This window comes from Callorhinchus milii, unplaced genomic scaffold, assembly GCF_018977255.1.
Source record: "Callorhinchus milii isolate IMCB2004 unplaced genomic scaffold, IMCB_Cmil_1.0 Scaffold3, whole genome shotgun sequence".
Classification (NCBI taxonomy): domain Eukaryota; kingdom Metazoa; phylum Chordata; class Chondrichthyes; order Chimaeriformes; family Callorhinchidae; genus Callorhinchus; species Callorhinchus milii.
In genome coordinates this window covers 64,849,023-64,871,606 of record NW_024704744.1, presented here as the reverse complement: position 1 = coordinate 64,871,606, position 22,584 = coordinate 64,849,023, and the positions used below count along the sequence as shown (strand labels likewise).

General features: G+C 46.6%; 1 protein-coding gene across 3 annotated transcripts in view; it reads right to left on the bottom strand.

The window, feature by feature from the left end:
* Positions 1 to 22,316, bottom strand: part of senp6a (SUMO specific peptidase 6a) — a 71,695-nt gene extending 49,379 nt beyond the window's left edge. For 2 of the 3 annotated variants that reach the window (XM_007887801.2, XM_042333023.1), the window contains exons 1-2: positions 16,299 to 16,442; positions 5,495 to 5,594 (exon numbers count right to left, since the gene is read on the bottom strand). In XM_007887801.2, coding sequence (XP_007885992.1) covers positions 5,495 to 5,594; positions 16,299 to 16,329 — 131 coding nt within the window. In that variant the 5' untranslated portion in view covers positions 16,330 to 16,442. Of the gene's footprint in view, positions 1 to 5,494; positions 5,595 to 16,298; positions 16,443 to 22,106 lie in introns of those variants that run through there. The other variant, XM_042333022.1, reaches the window with a different exon arrangement.
* Between the last annotated feature and the right edge of the window lie 268 nt (positions 22,317 to 22,584).

Genomic DNA, 22,584 nt, shown 5'->3' with positions numbered 1-22,584 from the left:
AAGGAGGGATTATTAAAGAATATTTAGCAATTTTGTAGCACTTTATTATGCTGAAGTATCTCAAAGAACTGCAACAACATGCATTTATATAGCTCCCTTGAAGCAGGGAGTGCCCGGAAAGCTTAACTTCACAGGTAATAATGTCAAATATGGTGATTGGTTTTTAAATAAGCAAATAATAATTCTTGCAAATGATCATGGTCGCAAAGGAAGGTTTCAGGTAGGACTTGAAAAAGGGGAGGGTGGAGGTAAGGTGGAAGGATTGAGGAAGTGTTCCAGTTTTGGGGCGTAGTGGCTGAAAGCACGACCTCCAATGGTAGAGTGGAGGGTGGGAGGGACGAGCAGGAGGACGGTGCAAGGCAAGCAGAGGCGCCGGGTGGTGGATTGGGGAGTGAGGAAGTCGGAGAGGTAGGGAGGTGCCAGGGAGTGAAGGGATTTGAACATGAAACGTGTCCAAATAATTTGTGAACGAAACAAAACAGTACCACATTATTTACTAGATTTCCCAGTTAGTACATATTCGTTTGATAATAATAATCCTTGCATTTGATATGGCGCCTTATCACGTCTTCGAGTCATCTCAAAGCGCTTCACAGAATATACTGTAAAGTGAATTGACTATATTTTGTGAGCGAAACGTGACAGCCATTGCTCACACAGTGGCCCACAAACAGTCGTGGATTGAGTGAGCAAATTATTTTTATTATATTTTTTTGAAGGACTTATTTATTACCCCCGGAAAAGCAATCTGTCAATCGACTAACAACCGGGTTGCTACTTACTGCTAGGTAAAAAGAGGCATGTACGTGGAGTAAGGAAATTTGCCTGAGTTTTGCCCTGACCAGGAATCGAACCCAGGTCCTTTCGCTTGCGAGGAGAGAGGTCTCACCATTAAGCTACAGGACTCCACGAATTTAACAGGTGAAATGAAGCTGGATGATAATGGAATGACAATCTCTGTCTGAAAGCTCAGGAACGCGCGTACCCGTCCCCCCCAGCACCCCCCCCCCACCCCACACACACACACACACACACACACACACACACCCCCCCCACACACACACACACACACACACCCCACACACACACACACACACACACACCCCACACACACACACACACACACAGGTTCTCTGTAACCAAAGAATACTTGATTGAGTGTTCACTACATAACCTGTGTTCATTCACAAATTTGCTCTCACACACCAGCATCATTCGAGTTTGTTGCTGCTCACCATCCCAGGTCTCATGGACATTCAGTCATGGCTTCCACCAGCAGTAGTGGCTTGCAACATATTGATGTACATTCAGTTTACAACTTATAATCATAATCCTTGCATTTGATATAGCGCTTTTCACATCTTCAAGACATCTCAAAGCGCTTCACAGAATATTCTGTGAATTGACTGTATATTTGTGGGCAAAATGCGGCAGCCAATTGCGCAGAGCAATATCCACAAACAGTCGTGGATTGAGTGACCAAATAGAAATATGTGGCATCCTTCCCATTCAAATCGGTGTGGCACCACTAACACATCTCTGGTGAAAAACACAAATTGTATCCCTACTGCACTCTGTACTACCAGCTGTAAGGTTTATCGTTACATCATTTAACAATTCATTTAGACTTACACTGTGTGATTAAGACATTACAAGAGCCTATTGGATAAAATTTTACCATAAAGCCTAAAAGTACCTTTCCCATTAAAGCCAGCGAAACACGAACACGGAACCTGCTCAAAATTCCTCATGGATAAAAACTGATTAATGTGCGTATTTGAGAATTGGAATGCTACTCTCTCGGTGCCAATCCCCCTTTAATTCATCCTCGAACTGAAACAGAATTCATTTACAGCACACTGACATGGTGAAATTACTCTACACTGGCAGCATCACAGGTCTAGAAAGAGGTTTTAGTATTGTATATCAACAACAACAACTTGCACTTACATAGCACCCTCCACCAGGGTAGTGCCTCAGAGCGCTTAACAATGGCGGAGTCTGAGTCCGAGCTGGGGGGTACGGGGACGAGGTGGCCATAAGCACGGTCGAAGAGGGAGGTTTTCAGGCGGGACTTGAAAAACGGGGATAAAGGTGGCAAGGCGGAGGGACTGAAGGAGTGTTCCAGATTTTTGGGGCACAGTGGCTGAAAGCACGACCTCCGATGGTGGGGCAGAAGGTGCGAGGGATGAGCAGGAGGTCGGTGCCAATCGAGCGGAGGCGCCAGGTGGTGGATTGGGGAGTGAGGAGGTTGGAGATGTAGGGAGGTGCCAGAGAGTGAAGGGATTTAAACACAATATCAACACTAAAGTACCTGTGATTCTTAAATGATGATACGTAATCAAAAGAGGTTCGTGTATAATCATTAGCCACTCAATGAGGTCCATACAGGCTTCTCATTTAAATCCTTGGCTTATTTGCTGTCAGGCACAATTCCATGTGTGAAATGTGAAAGTTTTCTGAATTCAGGACAATCATGTGACTGCAACTTCTACATGGGACACAACTTTACAAAACATTAGCCCAAGTTCTACAGCTACAGAGCACCAGCAATTCGGTCATGGACCAGCAAGCCAAGAAACAGCACTTCCAGAGTGGGGCAAAGTACCCCTTAACACAGTGATGAAGTACTGCAGCCTGGCTTAAGATCCAGCAGGGCCAATACTACCGTCACTTCATTTCTGACAGAAAATCCAAAGAGATGATCTGTGCCCTGGTTCATGGCACCATTTAAGATGTGTACCAGAGAGCAACCCTTTCATTTGAAATACCACCTATAACATCAAAGCATCTCCAAAGACTTCAGAGTGGTTGGGTGTATAAATAGGCGTACTTTTAGGCAGATTCTGCTTCTGTCTTCACCTGCTGTGGATTTGGGATTAAATGGCATTTCCTGAAGATTTAAACTTTTGAAATTTTGTTTTCAGTCGAACAGGCTAACAACCAGGTCAGTGATACTGACATTTCACACGGCTGTCAAAGTTCCCGTTGCTGAGATTTATAACTTTAAAAGTTCTTACAACTGTATGCCGTAATTCCTTTCTTTCCCTCTCTCTCTCCTCTCCACACCCGATGTATAAACTAACTTTGTAGCAGAGCTTCGTCTGGAATTTAAATTTGGGTCAAAATCTGAAGTTTCTCAGGAACAGATTTCTTCTCAATTCATAGTCATTTTAACAAAACAGAAAATAAAACACAAAATCAAAGCAGTTTTACTGTTCCCTAAGGCATTTCACTGCAATCCAAACACCATTAGATACACAAATCCCACTCGTCTCCAAGACAATCCTCTGATTTCTCCTGGGAAAGGAGGTGCACCATTCTCCCCTTGGAAACATCTGTCCAATAGCGCCTTTAGGCTTTGTTGGAATCAACCTGTCTGGGACCAGTACCCCATTTCCCTGTAGAGAATTCATAAGGGAATCAGAATCAAACAGGCTATGATAGGTTGATGATTTGGCATTCACTTTGCTATAACAAAATGCTAATAATTATTAAATGGTGAGCCACAACAATTAAAAAGGGACAAGCAACATAGATGATGCGTGTTATTAGGGTTTGTTATTGCACTGTTGAAAAAAAAACAGTTCTAACTTCTTCCAGACTGAATGAACCTCAAATCAGTTGCATTTGCTCAGTTTTGCCAGTTAACAAGAGTTTCAGAACAATTCACTTACTTAGAGGATCAAAACAATGTTAGTCAGAATCAAGCCTGCAATAACTGACAAGCCCGCAATAACCAGACCATTTCATGAGCGCTTGGCTTGGTCTGCCTAGTTCTTGAATACTGTAATGTACCTATTTTGATGTAAAAAGATACAATCGCAAAACTGCATATTCCAAGTAAAAAAGCTGTAAGAAGTCCAGAGATATATAATAATTATTTTTAATTAAGCAGCCAAAATTTACAGTTACATATATTGGGGTTAAAAAGCTCTGGAACAGTAACTGCTCGAAAAAGCAAATTTTCCTGCAGAGAATTTCTTGTATGTTGCTGACTTAAGATCTCTTATGAATTGAAGTCAACATGTTTTCCAGTGGTTACCCTACTCAGAGCTTTTTTAACCTCAGGATTTAGGACATATTTGAATCCACCCAGTTCCCACCTCAATCAACAACTACTACTACTACTTACATTTATAAAGTGCCTTTCACATCGGGAGAAAGTCCCAAGGTGCTTAACAGTCAGGGAATTGGACGCTAGTAGGGGGTTGGGATCGGGGGGAGGGTAGGAAAGGAAGGGAGGGTAGGAGGGTGGCCGAATGCCAGAGGAGGTTGAAGAGGAGGTTCTTGAGACGTGTTTTGAAAGAGGAAAGGGAGGCAGCTGGATGAAGGGACCGTGAGATGGGAGTTCCAAAGGGTGGGGGTAGAGAAGCTGAAGGCCTGATTTCCAATGGTGGGGCAGGGGATGTGGAGAAGGCTGAGCGGACAGGTTGATATGGGGTTAGCAGATTACAGAGGTAGGAAGGAGCAAGACCATGGAGCGAGGCTGTGGGATGGTCAAGGGGGATAGGAGGTAAGGAGGACGGAGGGAGGGGAGGATAGAGCAAGAGTGGTACAGGGTAGAGAACAGGGATGTGGGCATTTGGGGGGAAAGCAGCTCAGGTCGGGGGTAGCAGCCAAAACGCGCAGAGCGAGACGGGAGGCAGAGGGATCAGCCAGCAGGCATGGAGACAGACAGCTGCTACACACTGAAACCTGAATTATCTGGACCAGAAAGGAGATGGGAAAAGTCCTCCTTTTTGCGGGGAATACATTTTCTGAAGGAATTTGTGCAGCCAACAGAGAGTACATCCAGAAAATATTTACTTAAAAATAATAATTGTTCTTTATGAAATATATGCAGATGTGATACACTTGACAGACATGAAACAACTTTGAAAATCAGTCTACCAGTAAAACATACCCTTTCAACCATCACTGTGAACAGTTATTTGACAATCGAACTGGCCAACAGTAAATGAAAATACAGTCAAACCTGTGAATTCAAACACCTCTATTCAGCAACTACCTGCTGTCAATAACTACTCTGGAACAGTCCCGATCGATCTTCCATAATAAATCACCTCTATTTAGCAATCATCTGTCTAATGCAACCAATTGCCACTCTATTTTAGTCCTGTCAGTGTACAGAGGCTAGTTTTGAGTGAACTTAAATTGAATTACCAATTTCCGTGGGCCCATAAGTAGACTTCTGCTAGACTCAAGCGCATTTGCTAACGCCGCAGTGAGCTGCCCACGTGATGCCCACAGCTTCCCACCTCACTGGTGAACGTATTAAGTTTATTGAGTCTACACTGGGTCCGCAGATTTTTTATAAAAATTCGGGTCCGGTCAACGAACACTTACTCAGGGGTTACCCTCACATAAAGGCCACTTTGGCTTAATCCCCTGAGTGGTTGATAAAAACAGGTGAAACTGTAGTTTTCGCTGTTTTTAAACAAGATGGTCCCCTTGCACGGCTTCACAAAAATAACTAGTTTAGACTACTCACTCTTTTTCTACATTCTCAGAAGAGTCTTCACCATCGCCCTCTTTATAATTCCATTTATTTTTAAAACCGCCATCACTCTGGGTTGTCGATCTATCCAAAGCTGCAAAGTGAAAGCAAGAGAGAGTTCAGACAAAGGTAAACAAAGTCTTCCATCTTGTTTAATGTGCAAAACACAAATATCAACTTGATATTTACCAGCAGATTCTAGTAACACAAACTTCAGATGTGCTCCAGAGGAGAAGGCTGCAGCCCACCTCTGTATTCTTATCTAATCATGAATTAGAAAATTACAGATGAGAAATACACAGCCTCCAAGAGAGGTAAACACAAAGGGAACCTGTTCATTTGCTAGGCCACATGCCCCCTAGACGAGAAAGACAGCTACAACAAGGATCAGGGACTGCTCTGGTTACTCCCTTCTGATTACATTGTAGAACTACGTTCCTCCCAACAGATCAGAACAGCATAGAATTACCCAAACCATCCAGCCAGCAAAACAGTCATCTTTTGCACTTATTTACTTACATTACCTTTGTTCAATATACCCTGGAAAATTCTGTTTTGAAAAACACAAACTTGCAAGTGTAGTTTTAAACATAATCTCCAGTCCTTATTTGCAGACATTTTGCCTTCACCTTTCGCTTGGCCAACAGGAAGCCCAGCAGAGAAAAGTGGTCATCCATGAATGAGCATTGGCTTTGTTTCAGGGATAGATAGGCCTTAACATCCTCATGCAGCTTGTACCCACACATGAATTCACTGGATGCACACACAGTCTCCTTGCTACACACCACACAAGTTATGTAACGCCGGAGGCCACACAAGTCTCACAAGAGGATTTAGAACATCAGGATTCAGGTTCATGGCTTGGGTTCTCCGCAGCCCCGGGAGGTGCTAAGAACAGGCCTTTCCCAAGAAGACAGGATGAAAATCGGAAGGCGTCGCCTTGCTTATGGTCTGGTCACAGGCAGTTACGAAGTCGCAGGACAAAGGAGCAGGTCACTGGCCAGTCTGTTAGCAGTTTTCTAATTCTAATCTGGAGGTGCAGAGATATTGAACAACTTCTCACGTTATAAATTTATACAATACTTATACATCATCTTCATTTTGAGTTTCAGCTTCTGTTACGTACATAGCAGATTCTTTAAGAAAAATTAAATACTTAAAAAAGGACACAAAACAAATTACGGGAGGGAGCAAATCAAATACAGTCAGATCCAATTATAGCGCAGTGGTTTAGGTCCATATAAAACCAGCCCCGACATTAAAAATAGAGCGGCTGCTGGACAGCACATCAGATCATCAGGTCACATCTGAGCCATGCTCAGGAACCTGGTAACCATCTCACAAGTGTTTCAAACATTTGATGGGATATCGGGAGGCATTACGAAGCACAACTGCACCACTTTTCTGGTATACAGTACACGATATACAGACAAAAGCATTGTATAACAGGGTCAGACATGATAACTACTAGAGTTAGGTGCTCAACTTGCTCTGCACTTCCTCTATCACTAAACCATTCGTTTCTGCATTGAACAATTCAGGGAAGCAACGCTGCCTGTGCTGTCTGGTGGCAAGAGCCCGTGCCATGACAGCTGGTAGCACAGTTTCTCTGGATCAGAGGTCATGGCTCAAAAACTCATAATCTAGGATGACACTCCAACTACTTACATTTATTTTCAGCCCTTCACTTATAATAATAATTCTTACATTTGGTATAATGCCTTCCATATTAGCAGGATATCCCAAAGCGCTTCACAGGATGTATTGTAAAGTGGAGTGACTGTGTGCTTTAAGGGCAAATATAGAATCCAACTTGCACACAGTAATGTCTTACGAACATGACTAATTTTATGGGGGGGAAGGGAGGGCGGGGTTTGTTGGCCAGGAACAGGCAGACAGGGCCTCGGGTTAACATCTCATCCAAAGGACGGCATCACTGGCAATGCACTCCACCCCCCACCAGCACTATATTGAAGTGTCATTTTAAGACTACATGAGTTCCAAGTCCCAATGTGGGGCTTGAACCCACAGCCAATGATAAAATCTTGGGTGTGCTTTACAATGCCGGAGTGCCTGAGGATTGGGGGGAGTAGGGGGGTGACCATAGGAGGGCACTGTGTGAGCACTGCATTTTCATAGGCTTAAACCTCTGGATTAGATTTTAAACCAAGGACGTGTCTGCCCGGTGGGAGTTTCGCGCAGCACGATTCCAAAGGTTTGTCACGCCATCCTGGCTGACAATCCTACAGATCAATTAGCCATGGCTGTGCTTAGATCAGCTGTCATTTTGCCTACAACACAAGTCTTATGTTACCACACTACAGCAATTACTGTAAAGCGCTTTGAGATATTTCAATGGGATTTTAAAAATGCACACTCTTTCCTTTTTAGCAGATGGGAAGAAGCTTTTCAAACACAAACCTCCAAATTATGAAAACAAAAAATGTAAGAAGGTCTTCATACTTGAGGAAGGTTTGACGGGGGAGAAAGTTGCAATAACCTTCCAAATATTATTATTCTTATAAATATGTGAACACAGAGGGACTTGACTGCGCATTACGTTTTATACAGATTCACATTGGGCCCTACTATAGATCCTACTATACTTTTTCCTCTGCACCAGTCTGTCACTGCAGGTTTCTGCTGTAGAATCAAGATGTCTGTTCAGTATTTCATAGTATAGCCGACCTCTTATTGGATTCAATACAGGTACAAACCAGGCTACCTTACACATACTTAACATAAAAATTACTCAACCATGTATTTAAAACACGTCTGCATGACCAATGAGAGTGTAAGAAATATCTGCATAAAAAAGGGTGTATTTATAAAAAAAACACAAGGCACTGCAAGAAACTATTCAAAATAACAGTGTGGGAGTCCTGCAGCTCAGTGGTTAGAGTACTCGCCTTTTAAGCGAGACACCTGGGTTCAACTCCAGGCAGAGGGCGAAACCTTGGGCAAGTTTTCTTACTCCACACAGAGCCTAATAATAATCCCTCCAAAATACAAAACAATAATAAATTGGTAATTTTCAGTCATGACTGTTTGTGGGACATTGCTGTGCACAATTGGCTGCCGCGTTTCGCCCACAAATATACAGTCAATTCACTCTACAGTCTATTCTGTGAAGTGCTTTGAGACGTCGAGAAGACATGAAAAGCACTATATCAAATGCAAGGATTATTATTATTATAACAGAGAAAGATCAGAATCAAATTAGAGGGGTTTGTGGTTCAGCCAGCAAATGCAGCTTCAGTTTTGCAGGCTATAGCTCTCACCTCCGGGTCAACAGGCCATGGGTTTGGAGAACACGAGGATTCGAGTGCATAGTCCAGGTTGACATATTGGTGCAGTACTAAACAGTCGGTGCTGTCCTTTGGATGAAACGTTAAACCAAGATCCTGTCTGCCTGATCAGGTGGCCATTAACGGTGCCATGATATTAATTGAATGGAGAAAGGAGTGTCTCCCAGTGCCCTGGCCAACAATCCGCCAGATAAAATTCATGAGTAGGACATTGCTGTGTGCAAATTGGCTGCATTTGCCTGCAAAATACAGAAAATCCTGTGAATCATATGACGCACTTTTGAGAGCGATAAGGGGCTACAACAAATGCAAGGAGTATTGTTATGCAGAATATGCATACTGCCTTTCAATTGCAGATGGACATTCACAGCCATATTTGCCTACAACTACACAGTAAAAACACTTTACAGCAATTAACTGTGAAGGGCTCAGAGGCATTGACGCAATAGGCATTGTATCAAATGCAAGGATTATTACAGTAATAATGAGATTTCATTAATTACCTTTGCATAAGAAACCACCACAAAAAAAAGAGAAAAGCCTGGTTCAATAAAACTGTCCAATTTTAAAAAGAATTGCAGGAATTTCTATCTTATCCTGTAAAATTGCATCTATTAAAGGATACTGGTATAAAGCTAGTATAGGAAAAAAGGAGAGGATGTTTTAGGGCCTCCAGATTAATGCACACAATAAATAGCCAATGGTTATTTAATCACAGCCAATGGCTGCCATCCCCATAAAACGCAACTGAACTCAGCACCGAGACATATGAACAGATTTATACATTTCTAGTACATTCGTCTCAGTGTTAATTGCAATCTGTGGGTTACTTAATAATAATAATAATCCTTGCATTTGATATTGCGCCTTATCACATCTTCGAAATGTCTCAAAGCGTTTCACAGAATATACTGTAAATTGAATTGATGGTATATATTGTGGGCGAACCTTGGAGGCCAATTCCACACAGCAGTGTCCCACAAACAGTCGTGGATTGAGTGACCAAATAATTTTTATTTATTTTGAAAGAATTATTACCCCCGGGAAAAGCAATCCGCCAATCGACTAACAACCGGGTTCCTACTTACTGCTAGGTAAACAGAGGCATGTGGAATAAGGAAACTTGCTGAACATTTCACCCTGCCGGAAATCAAACCCAGGTCCTCTCACTTGCGAGGCGAGCGCTCTGAACACTGAGCTACAGGACTCCACTAAATCATAAAGTAGAAAATAATGCAGTGATTGAGATAGTTAGAAAGAATATGAAAAAGGAATTGTGAAGCCCACCCTTCTAAAAAAAAACCACTGCCAACAACAATTTAATTGCCTACCCCCCTTCCCCCCAAAAAACATACAACTCAACATCAGTTGCTATCTTATAAGCCACGTCATTATGATGGTGGTGACTGACTGCAGAGCCAAAAAAGACAAAATGCAGCTTATAGCTTTCATGGCAATACATTACTAGAAAAGAGAAAAAAGTTTCTCCTGGTGTCCTGGCTAACAATTCCCAAGGTAAAATTGGTCACTCACTTCATGGACAATTCTTGGACCACACAATGAGTAAATTGGCTGTCGCATTTGCCTACAAATACAGTCACTGCACTTTACAGCAAATCCTGTAAAGGGCTTTGATACATCACTTTGAGATGTCTTGAAGACGTGATAAGGCCCTATATCAAATGCAAGGATTATTATTATTGTCCTCCTGACATGAAAAGACCTGTGTCATATGCAAAGATTATTAGTTATATAGCACTTTTTCCTGGGAAAGAAACATCTTGAAACTCTTCACAGAATAAGATCAATTAGAAATTAAGTGAATGTTCTTATGTAGGCAAACACAGCAACTGATTTACACCTAGCAATGCCTTATCCAAACACTTTGACGCAAGTAGTTAATGGTTCTAATTTTGTTTCACTTCTTCAGAATATCTGTTTTGTTGGATTGATTTGACTCGCCAGACTGCTCTAAAGCAGTTCCCCCAGTTCAAATGTTCCAACCTCAGGAAGGGCCCCACCCCAAACGTTAACAGATCATGCTTTAAGATCAGATGTCATAAAACCTGCTGCACGTTTCAGCATCGTCTGCTGTTATTTCAGATGTGGATCTTTACTCAACAGTTCAGTGTCTATACTCTGGTAACATTTATGGCTGCACACTTCAGGTCATTCCAATAGCAAAAGATTCATATTCAACACTGTCCTTAAATCATGGAACCATTACCCACTCAGTATGTCGTCCTCTTTCCTTATACAAAACACAGCAGCACCGATAAATGAACAATGCTGCGGTACTTATCAGGTTAAAATGTAAACGGATTGCTAATGTTCCATCCTATGTCAAAAACATGGTGCACTCGGTGACAATTCAATGTTATTTTCTTTATTTCTTGTTGATATCTTTAAAAAAGAAAATCTGTTCACTGCTTAGGTTCAATAAGTGTTAAAAATAAAAATGTCATCTTCACCTCACATATTGCTTAAAATAGGAACTGGCGTTCGTCTGAATGGGTGACAAAAGGCTTAATATTTTTGTGTAGATTTGCACAACAATATTAAACATGAAAACGCAGCTTCAAGCTGACAAAAAGCAAGTTATATGTTGACAAATCGCACTGCATCCCAATTCATTGTTACTGCACATGCATTATGATACAGATTATCTCATCCTTCAAAATTACCCTACCAAGTCTGCCCATTCCAACATCAAACAATTTCTTTAAATGAATCCAAGTGCCCTGATGTCTTGTTCATCTTTCCCGACATTCTGCCCTTCACGGTAGTTCAAAAGAAAAAGGCCATGGCTGCAAACAATCATTCTGAGATGCAAATCACTTTCTTCACTTGGGCAGGTGCTGATCACTTCAGAAAAAATACAGGTGAACTCTGCATTCTGAATGCATGTTTAAACTATACTGTTTTGTTTTACAGCTTAAGAATTACAAAAAAGGGGATGCTGCAATGGCTTGTTTCATAAATTCACGGATCAAAATCACCGTTTCGATTGCTGCTGAGTTAGCTGATCTCAGACATGGCAGTATTTGGGATATGCTACAATTGATCTCAGCACATCAGACTAGAGAGAGTAAAAAACATCAGCCACAATTCCCACCACTGATCATTGTCCACGAACCCCTGCTTGAAAGTGCACATGCCTGAGGGATAAGTGCTCGGGCAGGTGCTGTTGACACTGTACATAAATGATTTGTATCTCAGGACAGAAACTAAGCTATGTATGTCAGCTAATGATAAACCAGGCTGGGATAAACAGAGAGCAGGTTGGCCAAATACTGTACAGATGGATCTGAACAGAGTTGGAAGCTGGGCAGGCAAATGGCAAATTTTATTTGATGTGGACAATTCAGTATTGTGAGCTTGGAAAAGAACTAACAATGTGAACATAAGGTAAAAGACGTTAGTCAGCAGGACATAGTACCGGAGAGGGTTTAAGGGCTACTGGTGGATGGATTCCACAAAACATCAAACAGTGAGTAGCAGCAATGAAGAAAGCAAACACAATCTGGGGCCCACAGCTAAAGGAAAAGAGTAAAAAAAACACTGATTAAATTTATCATAGAGCAGTGCACCTGGAGTAAATAATCCTTGCATTTGATTTTGAATCTTATCACATCGGAACGCTTCAGAGCTTCCCGGAAAGTGTAGTGACTCTGTATTTGTCCCATAAACAGACACAATTAATTGGATAGTTAGCCCAGGATACCAGCAGAAACTCCATTCTCGTGTCAAATAATGTGATGGGTTTTATTGTGTCCACCTGAACAGATAGACAGAACCTTGGTTTAATGTCTCACCAGAAGGATAGCACCTCCAAAAGTACAGCAGAGCCCCAACATTCAAATATCAGAGCCTAGACCATGAGATTAAATAATAATAATATTTCTTGCATTTGATATAGTGCCTGATCCCATCTTCCAGACGTCTTTTCCAGCCCTGGTATAGTGTCCTGTTCCTTGTGTGTTGACTGAGCGAGGACAAGGCAGGTCAAAGAACCTATTCACTCTTACTGAGGACCAAATGCAAAGAATGTCCAATTGGCAAGGCATCTGAAGGAACCTGGCACCTGCAGGACTGTGCACGAGCATTTATCCACACATTCAGGAAAGAATTCCAGCAAACACACCACACAGAGCCATCTCCCAGCAAAGTCACCACATATGACAAACAGCCATACAGATTATACACCACAATCCTAGTTGGCTTCCATAAATACAAGAGGAAAAGGTAGGTAGAAAATGTAGCTATGTTTAAAATATTAAAAATGTTAATGTGAATAGTACAGCATTTGCAAGAATTGGCTGCAGGAACTCAGGTTAGGCCGTGGGCACCAGATGAAGCTGAGTTCCCATTCGCACTGTTTCCGCAATCCCAACACCCCCCACACCGCACATGCGCAACCAGAGCTACTCCGTCCACAGCAGCAGCATCAAGCAAACAGTGCAAGAAGCCCGAGGCTTAGCTCACTGTGTACAGGTTAGTACCAGGGCCTCGGTCACTGTGTACAGGTTAGTACCAGGGCCTCGGTCACTGTGTACAGGTTAGTACCAGGGCCTCGGTCACTGTGTACAGGTTAGTACCAGGGCCTCGGTCACTGTGTACAGGTTAGTACCAGGGCCTCGGTCACTGTGTAGGTTAGCAGGGCCTCGGTCACTGTGTAGGTTAGCAGGGCCTCGGTCACTGTGTAGGTTAGCAGGGCCTCGGTCACTGTGTAGGTTAGCAGGGCCTCGGTCACTGTGTAGGTTAGCAGGGCCTCGGTCACTGTGTAGGTTAGCAGGGCCTCGGTCACTGTGTAGGTTAGCAGGGCCTCGGTCACTGTGTAGGTTAGCAGGGCCTCGGTGCAGGCGGTCAGTGTGTAGGTTAGCAGGGCCGAGGTCACTGTGTAGGTTAGCAGGGCCGAGGTCACTGTGTAGGTTAGCAGGGCCGAGGTCACTGTGTAGGTTAGCAGGGCCTCGGTCACTGTGTAGGTTAGCAGGGCCTCGGTCACTGTGTAGGTTAGCAGGGCCTCGTCACTGGGTAGGTTAGCAGGGCCTCGGTCACTGTGTAGGTTAGCAGGGCCTCGGTCACTGTGTAGGTTAGCAGGGCCTCGGTCACTGTGTAGGTTAGCAGGGCCTCGGTCACTGTGTAGGTTAGCAGGGCCTCGGTCACTGTGTAGGTTAGCAGGGCCTCGTCACTGTGTAGGTTAGCAGGGCCTCGGTCACTCTGTAGGTTAGCAGGGCCGAGGTCACTGTGTAGGTTAGCAGGCCTCGGTCACTGTGTAGGTTAGCAGGGCCTCGGTCACTGTGTAGGTTAGCAGGGCCGGGGTCACTGTGTAGGTTAGCAGGGCCTCGGTCACTGTGTAGGTTAGCAGGGCCTCGGTCACTGTGTAGGTTAGCAGGGCCTCGGTCACTGTGTAGGTTAGCAGGGCCTCAGTCACTGTGTAGGTTAGCAGGGCCTCGGTCACTGTGTAGGTTAGCAGGGCCTCGGTCACTGTGTAGGTTAGCAGGGAAAGGGGAAGTTTGTAGCGCATTTGTAGCGGATGAGGGCTTTTGAGGCGGATTCCGCAGAAAAAGTACGGCCGCACGTTTCTATTGGCCCAGCTCATGATCCAGTAAATAAAGATGCAATCCAGTATAGCACTAATCCATACAGACTAGAAAGAGCATATCTTGTTATTACAGTATATGCTAGTTTAGCTAAGCCAGTGAAACCATTAGGGCAATTAATCTCATCAGAGAAAAACTCGAGACACTTTCCGGTCTTGATCAGTATCGAGGAGCCCTCTCTACTCCCCCTCATGTGTTGCCAACTAATAACACAATTGTGCTCAGCTGTGATGCCTTTCACGGTCCCACAACCTGTTGGTCCTCAGTGTCTAGACTCAATCATGAAAGATTTAACATATTTGGGCAAAATATCAGAGTACAGTCAGTGCCAATGTAACTGTACCTCAGCGAGGCAGTGCCTTCAGAAGAGAGGAGACAAATTGGCAAACACATAATTATGCCTAATATTGAAAACTGATACACAAATATTCCCATGAGACTCACACATATGTGTCTGTCTGATAGGAAGACACTAATGAAGTTTAATTCAAATCTAATTAAATTCTTAACATATTGAAGCGAGTTCATTTATATAGGGCCTAAAACTAAGGGCGAGCCTGAGAACTTGAGGTGGTTTTCAAAAGCATAAGCCTCCATAATAACCCCATTATATAGTGAGTTAAAATCATTTTGGCCATCCAAATTAGGCCTTAAATAAATAGTTGTGTTGTAAATAATTATTATATACGAATTTGTAATGCTATGGTTCAAAGCAAAGAAATTATACGATTTAAAGTTCAGTTACTATTTAATTTTCATAAACTTTAAAATCACCACTTATCTATTTTGATATTTACATATAAATTCCAACACTCTGGGCCTACGTCAAAGCTCACCATGGGGGGCGGGAAGAAGGTAAGGGGAATAAAAGCATACATTTTTGACCCAAAAATTGCCCGCAGGACTATCTCACACAGAAAGAAAATCTTCCCTTGCAGTCCAACATGGAGCAACAATACAGCAAATTACATTTGTATTGCACCTTTCACGTCAGGATGACGTCCCAAGGCGCTGGGATCTCAGATTATACAGCGCTCCCCTGCAGTCCAACACAAACTAAACAATCTGATTTTGCTGTCTGTGGGTATTGAAAGGCAAAGTAACAAAAGAAAATGTAAAGTTTACTTTCAGTGGGTGCCACTGTAAAAGCTGAACCGGTTTGCGCTGTCCTATTAACTCCATTAACCAAAATAATGTCACAGGAGCTGAGATTTGGGTATTGGGAGCAGCACATTGGTGTCACAGGTAAAACCGTACAACACTTACTGTCGTACAACACTTGCCACAATTACTGTCAAACTTGCACCTCCCTGTACATCAAATGGGGATTATGTAATGCAATTATATACCATTATGGAGGGGGGGAGGAGGGGGGAATATAACATCGACCGTGACTTTATTTGTTTAAAATCAAGAACAGAAAGACAGAGAAACAGACAGACTACAGGCAGATGGCTAAACGTGCACAAGCAGAGAGAGAGATGATGATGATGATGATGATGATTATGGTGGAGGGTGGTGGGGGGGGAGGAAGATTACTCAAATAACCTTAGCGGGGCCCGGGGCGGTGGCGCTGGTCAGGCCTTAGCCAATCCTCTCCTTATTTGCTGTAAACCTGACTAAGGGGAGAGAGGGAGAGAGATAACTTGGGGAGCAATGCCCTTTGCTCCCAACTAAAGGCCTAGTCTGGAGGGAGCCTTTTTGGGGCCTCTACACAGACCGCACTGTGTACACCGCCACCACCACCTACACACACCACACACACACACAGGCACCGCCGCCTCCTGGCGCACACACACACACACACACCGCGGCGGCCATGTCTGTCTCTCTGTCTCTCTCTCTCTCTCTCTCGGGGAGAAGGCGGTGATGATGGTGACAACTCACCTTCCAGGAGCAGACTTTTCCTTCCCGCCATTTTCCCCGCTGCTCAGTGCTGGCGGCCGCAGTGCTGCGCTGTGCTGAGCTCCGCTCACAGCGGCCAGGCCGCTCTGCCATGTCCCAGCGGCGCCAGCCCGGCCCCGCCCACCCCCGCCCGGCCCCGCCCACCACACACACAGACCCCGCCCCCCCCGCCGGCCCCCCAGCCCACACACAGGCCCCGCCCACCCACACAGGACCCCGCCCCCCCGGCCCGGCCCCGCCCAGCCCACACACAGGCCCCGGCTCACCCCCCCCGCCCGGCCCCGCCCACCACACACACACAGGCCCCGCCCCCCCCCACCGCCCGGCCCCGCCCACCACACACACAACCCCGCCCACCCCCCCCGCCCGGCCCCGCCCACCCCACACACAGGCCCAGCCCACCCCACACAAAGGCCCAGCCCGGCCCCGCCCACACCACACACAGGCACCGCCCACCCCCGCCCCCCGCCCGCCCCGCCACCACACAGCACACCCGCCCACCCCACACACAGGCCCCGCCCACCCCACACACAGGCACCGCCCACCCCACACACAGGCACCGCCCACCACACACACAGGCCCCGCCCACACCCCGCCCAGACCGGCACAGGCCCCGCCCACACACCCGCACAGCCCGGCACAGGTCCCGCCCACCAAACACAGGCCCCGCCCAGCCGGAGGCAGGCCCCGCCCCTTCACACACTCACACACACACACACACACAGGATCCAACTACACACACACACACACACAGGCTCCAGGTACACACACGCACACACACACACACAGGCTCCAACTACACACACGCACACACACACACACACAGGCTCCAACTACACACACACACACACACGCACACACACACAGGCTCCAACTACACACACACACACAGGCTCCAACTACACACACACACACACACACACACACAGGCTCCAGCTACACACACACACACACACACAGGCTCCAACTACACACACACACATACACACACACACACACAGGCTCCAGCTACACACACACACACACACAGGCTCCAGGTACACACACGCACACACACACACACAGGCTCCAACTACACACACACACATACACACACACACACACAGGCTCCAACTACACACGCACACACACACAGGCTCCAACTACACACACACACACACACACAGGCTCCAGCTACACACACACACACAGGCTCCAGCTACACACACACACACACACAGGGCTCCCAGCTACACACACACACACACACACAGGCTCCAACTACACACACGCACACACACACACACAGGCACCAGCTACATACGCGCACACACACACACACACACACACAGGCTCCAGGTACACACACACACACAGGCTCCAAGTACACACACACACACACACAGGCTCCAGCTACACACACACACACACACACACACAGCTCCCAGCTACACACACACACACACACACACACACAGGGCTCCCAGCTACACACACACACACACACACACACAGCGCTCCCACACACATACACACACACACACACACACACACAGGCTCCAGCTACACACACGCACACACACACACATACACAGGCTCCAGCTACACACACACACACACACACACAGGCTCCAGCTACACACACACACACACACACACACACACACAGGCTCCAACTACACACACACACACACACACACACACACCACACACACACACACGCTCCAGCTACACACACACACACACACACACAGGCTCCAAGTACACACACATACACACCACACACACACACACACAGGGCTCCCAGCTACACACACACACACACACACACACACTCACCAGCTACACACACACACACCAGGTACACACACACACACACAGGCTCCAAGTACACACACACACACACACACACACAGGCTCCAACTACACACACACACATACACACACACACACACAGGCTCCAACTACACACACACACACACACACAGGCTCCAGCTACACACACACACACACACACACACAGGGCTCCCAGCTACACACACACACACAGGGCTCCCAGCTACACACACACACACACACACCACAGGCTCCAACTACACACACACACACACACACAGGCTCCAGCTACACACACACACGCACACACACACAGCGCTCCCAGCTCACACACACACACACACACACACACAGGGCTCCCAGCTACACACACACACACACACACACACAGGCTCCAAGTACACACACATACACACACACACACACACACAGGCTCCAGCTACACACACGCACACACACACACACACACAGGCTCCAGCTACACACACACACACAGGCTCCAACTACACACACACACACACAGGCTCCAGCTACACACACACACACACACACACACCAGTTACACACGCTCCAGCTACACACACACACACACACACACACACACACAGGCTCCCAGCTACACACACACACACACACACACACACAGGCACCAGCTACATACGCGCACACACACACACACAGGCTCCAGGTACACACACACACACAGGCTCCAAGTACACACACACACACACACACACACAGGCACCAGCTACATACGCGCACACACACAGGCTCCAGGTACACACACGCACACACACACACACAGGCTCCAACTACACACACACACATACACACACACACACACAGGCTCCAACTACACACACACACACACACAGGCTCCAGCTACACACACACACACACACACAGGCTCCAGCTACACACACACACACAGGCTCCAGCTACACACACACACGCACACACACAGGCTCCAACTACACACACACACACACACACAGGCTCCAGCTACACACACACACGCACACACACAGGCTCCAACTACACACACACACACACACACACACACACACACAGGGCTCCCAGCTACACACACACACACACAGGGCTCCCAGCTACACACACACACACACACACACAGGGCTCCCAGCTACACACACACACACACACACAGGCTCACACACACACACACACGCACAGGCACCAGCTACATACGCGCACACACACACACACACAGGCTCCAGGTACACACACACACACACAGGCTCCAAGTACACACACACACACACACAGGCTCCAGCTACACACACGCACACACACACACACAGGGCTCCCAGCTACACACACACACACACACACACACACAGGGCTCCCAGCTACACACACACACACACACACAGGCTCCAACTACACACACACCACACACACACACACACAGGCTCCAACTACACACACACACACACACACACACACACACCACACCACAACACACACACACACACACACAACACCCACACACCACACACACACACACACACAGGCTCCAACTACACACACACGCACACACACACAGGCTCCAGGTACACACACGCACACACACACACACACACAGGCTCCAACTACACACACACACACACACAGGCTCCAACTACACACACACACACACACAGGCTCCAACTACACACACACGCACACACACACAGGCTCCAGCTACACACACGCACACACACACACACAGGCTCCAGCTACACACACACACACAGGCTCCTGCACACACACGCACACACACACACACAGGCTCCAACTACACACACACACACACACACACAGGCTCCAGCTACACACACACACACACACACACACACAGGCTCCAACTACACACACACACACACACACACAGGCTCCAGGTACACACACACACACACACACACACACAGGCTCCAACTACACACACACACAGGCTCCAACTACACACACGCACACACACACAGGCTCCAGCTACACACACACACACACACACACCACACACACAGGCTCCAGCCTACACACACACACACAGGCTCCAGCTACACACACACACATACACACACACACACACACAGGCTCCAACTACACACACACACACACAGGCTCCAGGTACACACACACACACAGGCTCCAAGTACACACACATACACACACACACAGGCTCCAGCTACACACACGCACACACACACACACAGGCTCCAGCTACACACACACACACAGGCTCCTGCTACACACACGCACACACACACACACAGGCTCCAACTACACACACACACACAGGCTCCAGCTACACACACACACACACACAGGCTCCAACTACACACACACACACACACACAGGCTCCAGCTCCACACGCGCACACACACACACACACACACAGGCTCCAACTACACACACACACACAGGCTCCAGGTACACACACACACACACACACACACACACAGGCTCCAACTACACACACACACACACACACACACAGGCTCCAGCTACACACACGCACACACACACACACAGGCTCCAGCTACACACACACACACACACACACACACAGGCTCCAGCTACACACACACACACACACACACACAGGCTCCAAGTACACACACATACACACACACACACACACACACACAGGCTCCCAGCTACACACACACACACACACACACACCAGGTACACACACACACACACACACACACACACAGGCTCCAACTACACACACACACACACACACACACACACACAGGCTCCAGGTACACACACACACAACACACACACACACACAGGCTCCAACTACACACACACACACACACTGACCAGCTACACACACACACACACACACACAGGCTCCAACTACACACACACACACACACAGGCTCCAACTACACACACACACACACACACACACACACACACACATACACACACACACACAGGCTCCAACTACACACACACACACACACATACACACACACACACACATACACACACACACACACATACACACACACACACAGGCTCCAACTACACACACACACACACACAGACACACACACACAGGCTCCAACTACACACACACGCACACACACACACACAGGCTCCAGCTACACACACACACACACACACACACATACACACACAGGCTCCAACTACACACACACACACACACACACAGGCTCCAACTACACACACACACACACACATACACACACACACACAGGCTCCAACTACACACACACACACAGGCTCCAACTACACACACACACATACACATACACACACACACACACAGGCTCCAACTACACACACACACACAGGCTCCAAGTACACACACACACACACACACACACAGGGCTCCCAGCTACACACACACACACACACAGGGCTCCAAGCTACACACACACACACACACAGGCTCCAGGTACACACACACACACAGGCTCCAAGTACAATACACACACACACACACAAACACAGGCTCCAACACACACACACACACACACACACACAGGCTCCAACTACACACACACACACACACACACACACACAGGGCTCCCACATACACACACACACAACCACACACACACAGGCCTCCCAGCTACACACACACGCACACACACACACACACACACAGGCTCCAACTACACACACACACACACACACAGGCTCCAGCTACACACACGCACACACACACGCACACACACACACAGGCTCCAACTACACACACACACACACACACACATACACAGGCTCCAACTACACACACACACACACACACATACACAGGCTCCAGGTACACACACACACACAGGCTCCAAGTACACACACACACACACACACACAGGCTCCAACTACACACACACACACACAGGCTCCAACTACACACACACACACACACACACACACAGGCTCCAGGTACACACACGCACACAGTTCCCATGTAAACTAATTTACTCACTTCTCTTTCGAGGCTAAAACTGTTCCGGATGATAATGCTTCACTCCTCCTGTGGTTTGTGTTAGGAGTTTGCACTTGGAACTCTGCTTTTCCTATCCCATCACTCTCCCCACTCAGTCTTCCCTCGTCCGTCATTTTTAAACTAGTTTATCGTGCCTCTATGTGTGTTGATAGGGTGTAGGCAGCAAGGAGAGGGAGTGGAAGAAATGAAGATTGCTCTCTGTAAACTCCTGGGTCAGAGTGAAAACATATGAATTTTATTGTAAAATGTAGTGACTGTATTTCTGGCAAATGTGGCAGCCAATTTGCACACAAGCAGTGCCCCACAAACAGCCATGAAGTGAATTGACGAATATTAAGTGGAAATAGGTTTCCCATATAATGTAATAACAATATTTTCCAGGGGTAATAATCCCTTTGAAAAATTATATATGTTATAATATTTGCTCACTCAATCCACGATTGTTTGTGGACACTGC